Source organism: Herpailurus yagouaroundi, unplaced genomic scaffold (assembly GCF_014898765.1).
Source record: "Herpailurus yagouaroundi ecotype Mexico unplaced genomic scaffold, PumYag 222, whole genome shotgun sequence".
Classification (NCBI taxonomy): domain Eukaryota; kingdom Metazoa; phylum Chordata; class Mammalia; order Carnivora; family Felidae; genus Herpailurus; species Herpailurus yagouaroundi.
The window spans coordinates 6758095-6764094 of NW_024412453.1; the positions used below are offsets into that span (position 1 = coordinate 6758095).

Here is a 6000-nt window from a genome sequence, read left to right on the forward strand (position 1 = left end):
CCGAGCTCAATGTGGGGTGTGATCCCACAAGCCCGGGATCATGACCTGAGCAAAAATCAAGAGTCAGAAGGGCAAGTGACTGAGCCACCCAAGTGCTGCTAGAGTCTCTATTTCTAAAATGCAGAAAATACTAGCTGTGACCTCATGACACCTGCTGCAAAAGCAAAATAAGTTAAAACACCCAAAAATGTTTAGAACATAACCAGCACCAAGCAAGTGCTCGGTAAGCAACAACTCTTATTATTAACGCTGTTGTGTTTGGGGACCTTTGTGGAACCACAAGAAGGGTACACAGGGTTTCTCAGTTTCGTCACTACTGACATTTGAGGCTACATCATTCTCTGTTGTCGGGGCCGGGCTATGCACTGCAGGACATCTAGCGACCCCCCGACCTCTACAAGGCAGTCCCCCCCCCCCCCCCGCACCGCGACAACTCTAAGTACCTCCAGACATTGCTAAATGTCCCCCCAGGGGACAACATTGAGCACCACTAGCATAATCGAGTTCCCACTCTCAGGGAGCAGGTTAAAGTCCACAGGTGAGAGTTTACAGAAGCCCTATCACCCTGACCCAGGAACAAGGGGCAAGGGCCCTTGCTTGCCAAGGCTCGAGGGGGCTGCTCTTCCTCAGCTTTCCTCATCTGTAAAATGGACACATTGGAGTGCTCTTCATCTCCTAGGGCCCCATGAAACAGAGCATTCAAGAAACATTCCCTCTACAAGGTATCTGAGTGTCTACTAAGTGATAGGTACCGGTCATGTGACTTTGGCTTAGTTTGGGGGTCTGCAAAACCCTGACAAACGGGGGACCCAACTGCATAATAAGACATGGAGACATTTCAAGTGGCCAAAATTGGGTGGGCAGAGGAGGATGGGAAGGAGACGGCCCCCACCTTGCAAAATGCCCAGGGCGCCGTAGACGCTCAGCCGGACTTTGGTGTGCTCCTGGGTCCCGTTGACGATGGGGTCATCAGTCCAGAGGCTGAGCCAATAGTTAGAAGCCAGGGCAGCAACGTGGTTGCACAAGAAAAGGAAGATGCTCAGAAAGGAGATGAACAGTCCGATGGCCTTCATGTAGTCCCAGTACACGGACAGCTTGACCTGCAGACCCGGGGACAGAAGGCATTTGGAGGGTGTTCCCACCACACGCATCCAAGGTCAGGCACTCCAACAGCACCTGTGTGATCCAGTCCCCCCCGCCACCTCCCCCCCCCCCCCGCCGGTGCTCACGCCCATGGCACAGTCCCCCTTAGTTGATGGATAAAGTCAGCAGGAGAGAAAGTCAAGGTCTCTGCCCTCACGGAGCTGCCGGTCCAGTGGCAAGACAGACATCCAGCGTCCAGGTGAATGTGTAATTATAGACAAGGGCCGGAGCAGTGCAGGATTCCCTCAGAGCGTAAAATTGGGCATCACGACCTGACCGAACGGGGAGGTAACCTGACAATCTCCCTGAGGAAATGGTGACCAAGAACGGAAAAAAAAGCACGTAGGGCAGAGGAAGCAGCATGTGCAAAGGCCCTGAGATAGGAAGGAACACAACACGTTTAGGGAACCGAAGGGAGGCATGGGTGGCTGGAACACGGGCGAGCTACAGAACGAGCGGGGGTCACACCACACAGGGCCTGGAAGATCCTGTTTAGCATTCGGAGCTTTAGTCCAGGCCCATCAGGAAGGTGTGACCTGTGGCCTAGCAACCGAGACCCAGTGCTACCTCCCCCCCTCGTTTCCTCTCAACGCGAACACCGACTCCACATTGGCTCCACTGGCTCCTGGATGGTCGGGGCTGGCTTAGTCTGTTCCTCGGCTCCAAAGGGCAACCAAGGACTTCTCCCACCCCTCCCTTCCCTGTGGAGCCCAGGAGGAGGGCTACATAATTCTGTGTAGTTGTTCAAAGGGGGGCCTGAACACCAGAGACAGGGGCAGCCTGCTTTGGGCCAGCCCTAGGCCCAACGTGCCTGGCTCGGTTTCCACAAACGCCAGGTATCTGTCCTCGTGTGGGTGTGCTCATGGTCGCTTCAAGCTCTCATGTGCTGAATTTGGGGTCATAAAAACCACTGATGTGAATAACAGTCGGGCTGAAAGGTTAACAGGTGAAAGCCCGGAGGTCTCACGTGTAACTGAGTGCTTCTTTTTGACTTTTATTTTGTCCCGTTTTTCCAACTGAAATGGGGGGTGGGGGGGCTGTTCCAGAATTACCACGTTTTTGTCACCGTTTGGCTTTGTCACACAGCCAAGCAGCCTGCTGCTGATCCTGGAATTACACTGCGGGACTTGGGGACCTCCCCAGCAGCAGCAGAGCACGGTGGGCGTGGGAGTCCAAGATTTCCGAGCGAGCTTGCTGAGCCCAGCTCCACTCCCAGTCGAGCTCCGGCAAGTCACAAGCCCCCTGCTCTGTTTTCCTGGCATATAAAAGGCAGGTAATACCGGGCGGTATGGGATTAAATAAGCACTAAGCGGGCCCAGCATTCCTTCTCCGGTCTTTGATTTGGGGTCACTCCCCTGGCTCCCCAGAGGACCAGCGAGAACAGGAGGGAGGATACACTACAGCCACCTCCAACCCTGACCAAGGCTGCGATGAGAAGAGGAGAGAAGAAGCCTGAAACGGAGGATTCCAGGAGCTTCCGGATGCATCCAGGTAGATCTCAGAGAACGGTGTCCTGACCTCGCTGGTTCCTGAACCACCCCACATGGGGTGTGTACTTCTTATTTTAAAAATTCCATTCCCCTTTTTTTAAAAAACATACCACGTGTATTTTTAAAAATAAACTCTGGGTCGTTACCATAAATGGAAGATTATTGACACACGCCCAAAACAGGGGAGCATAAAACACATACAAGAAAACAAGGGCCTGAAACCAATTTTCCCTGGGACAACAAGACGTCAGCGCCTGTCAGTGCTACAGACTTGAATGTTTGTGTCCCTCCAAGTTTGGATGTTGAGATCCTAACCCCGAGGGAGATGGTATGAAGAGGTGGGGCTCTGGGGAAGCGGTCGGATCCTCAGGACGGAACCCTCACAACGGGGTTAGTGCCTTTAGAGGAGTGGCTCCACAGAGCAGACGGCTGTCTGCGAACCAAGAAGCAAGCCCTCTCTAGAAACGCCTGCTGGTACCTTGGTCTTTGGCTCGCCAGCCTCCCGAAGTGCTACCAATAAAGGCAGGTTGCTTCTAAGCCACCCAGCCTATGGTTTTCTGTGACAGCCGCTCACCAGACTAAGACAGGCATAAAAGATAAACGAGCATCTAACTCAGACTTTCTAGGTAATCATCAGGGTTAAAACAGAAATCAAAGACTCGCATTACGCAACGCGACAGAGATGTTATCTCAGAGGCAACCTTACCTTGTACACAACTTCCCACACGTGGGAAGGCAGGATTTAGAGCACCCAGGTCACCTACAGAAAGCCCCCAGCTGCTCAAAGGAGGTGGTGGTCAGTAGAGCAGAGGCTACAAATGTCAACCCTGGAGTCTGGCTGCCAGGGTTCAAATCCTAGCTCTGCCGTCCCCTGGCTGCGACCTTGGGTAAGTCATTTAGGCTCTCGGGTCCCTGTTTCCAGCACTGGGAAATGGCACTTTTATAGGCTTGTTGAGGGGCAAGACACCAGCGAACATAAACAAGGCGTTCTGCACAGGGCCCCACACGCAGGGACGCCAGCCACGGTCCTCACCTGCCCTGTTTGAGCCTTGTCTGCCTCCACCAGCTTCCACGCGTCCTCGTCCTGGGCTCCAGCTTTCTGCGGCTCGGCGGTGCTCGTGTGGTGGCGGCTAACATCCCCGCTGTAGGAGGAAGAGTTGCTCAGCTGTCTGGGGAAAGCAGGGCACACGGGCGTCAACCAAACGGGAGCCTCGGGGACAGAGGCAAGCCCAGCAGAGCATCAAGCTAGTTCAATCCTCTGATTTCACAGCTGTGACCCAGGGAGGGGACCCGAGACACAGGACCCCACGGAGAAGATGTTCCTTCATGCAGGCAGTGCTCAAGAAGCATCTCTGGCCTGCCGGTGGTCGTCATCAGCTTTAAACACCACGATACACTATCACCGATCGTGTGGCCCAAAGCCCTCTTTAGAGCCCCACCCCCTGGGAACTTGTCACCCTGGAGAATGATGCAGGCGTGCGTGGGCATATGCACAAGAATGCCCTCTTGAGCCATGGCTCAGTCCCACACGGGCAAAGGGATGGGATGTGACTTCCATCCTGGTTGGGGACTCTCCCCACTGCCTTCTTGGTTTGCAGGCATTCATGAAGCCTGCAAGCTCCTCAGGCCAGCTGGGAGCGGAAGGGGCTCCAGTTAGAAACTGAGGACAGTGATCCGGACCCTGAGGAACTGATTCCTGCCAACACTCATGTGAGCTTCGTAGTAGATCCTTCCCCAGCCGAACCTTCAGATGAGACCCCAGCCTGCCAGGAACCTCGGACGTGGCTCGTGTGAGACCCTGAATGGACGAAGCGGCTCAGCCGTGCCCAGATCTCCCAAAGCCACAGAAACTAGGAGATGACAAGCCACTAAGTTTGAGGTCATCTGTTACACAGCAACTGATATGCCCAGTGTCCCCGACACTTCTGCTCAGTCCGCTCATGGTTCTCCCTGGCAAGCCCCCCACCGTCACCGCCCGTAGGTCCCAGGACCACCTCCAGGCGCTGCCTTATGTCGGTTTTCTCAGCAGATTCTCCAATCGCAGCAACCATGACTGACTGGTCACGTGCCTGCACCCCGGCAGTGCCCCCACAGCCCCGGGGTGAGGCTCCGTTCTACGTGCCCTACACACATGTAGCTAGCTCACTGCCTTGACGGGTGCACCAACAGAGCAGGAATATTTCCACCTGTCCCGTACAACAAAAACCAGGAGTCTAGGGGGCTACTGTGTGCAGTGTTCTGATGGGAGGAGCTACTCACGCCAATTTCCTTCCCAGCCCCGTGTCTGTGGAATCCACCCCCACCCGGAGCAAGATAACTGCAGGCAGCCCCAGCTCACCCAGTTAGAAGTGAGTGCTGTTTACTGGGTGCTGATGGAGCAAGGTGCTGTGCTAAGTACTTCTCAGGCACTACACGGTGTCCGTCTCACTACAGCCAGCCCCCTGCAGTAGGTACACCGCAGACCCTATCTGACACATAAGAAAACTGAGGCACAGAGAGGTTAAGCAAGCAGGCTCACGGAATGATCCTCCTCCAAATCCCAAACCATCTAGCTGAAAACAACCTCCTTTAAAGCAGCAAAGCCTAGACCTTTGGAGCACTGGCTCAGAGACCAGGATTGGGTTCAAATCCAAGCTCAGTTTCGGGGCACCTGGGTGGCTCAGTCAGGTAAGCATCTGACTTTGGCTCAGGTCATGATGTCACAGTTTGTGGGTTCAAGCCCCACGTCGGGCTCTGTGCTGGCAGCTCAGAGCCTGGAGCCTGCTTTGGATTCTGTGTCCGTCCCTCCCTCCCTCTCTCTCTCTCTCTCTCTCTCTCTCTCTCTCTGCCCCTCCCCCGCTTGTGCTCTGTCTCTCCCTCTCAAAAATAAATGTTAAAAAAAAAAAAAAAGTTCACTTTCTCTCCAGCTGCATGACTTAGGGAGAGTGCTCAGTTTGCTCATCTATAAAATGGGAAGGTAAGATTTCAACAGACCATACAGGGCTGGTGCCATGACTGGCTCCTAATGGTGGATTGAACATCGTGGTCGCTACGTGTGACCATTTTGATTCAAATACTGGCTCTTACAGCCTGACCGGTCCAAGCCCCTTTGAACGACTTGAGCCAAGATCGATATCATGTGGGGAACCTGAGTGTCCCAAGTGCAGACAGATGGTTAAATCTGGAAGCCTGTGTGAGAGGTGTGATCTGGTGAACAGTGCCAGGTGAGGTCTCCTAGTGATTTGGGAAAGGAGGCAGAAAGCCCACATCTTCTAAGACCTCGGGGAGCTGAAGGCCTGGTCTCGGTAGGTCAGACAGGCTGCCGGACTCCCATCCCTCTTGGCTCCCAACCCAGGCAGGTGGCAGAGACAGGGCGCCTGGAGAATCC

General features: G+C 54.4%; 1 protein-coding gene across 1 annotated transcript in view; it reads right to left on the reverse strand.

The window, feature by feature from the left end:
- The window catches only part of ABCC1 (ATP binding cassette subfamily C member 1 (ABCC1 blood group)), a 102901-nt gene that overhangs the window by 19702 nt on the left and 77199 nt on the right, over positions 1–6000 (reverse strand). The window contains exons 20-21 of the mRNA XM_040459626.1: positions 3667–3866; positions 893–1100 (exon numbers count right to left, since the gene is read on the reverse strand). Coding sequence (XP_040315560.1) covers positions 893–1100; positions 3667–3866 — 408 coding nt within the window. The remainder of the gene's footprint in view (positions 1–892; positions 1101–3666; positions 3867–6000) is intronic.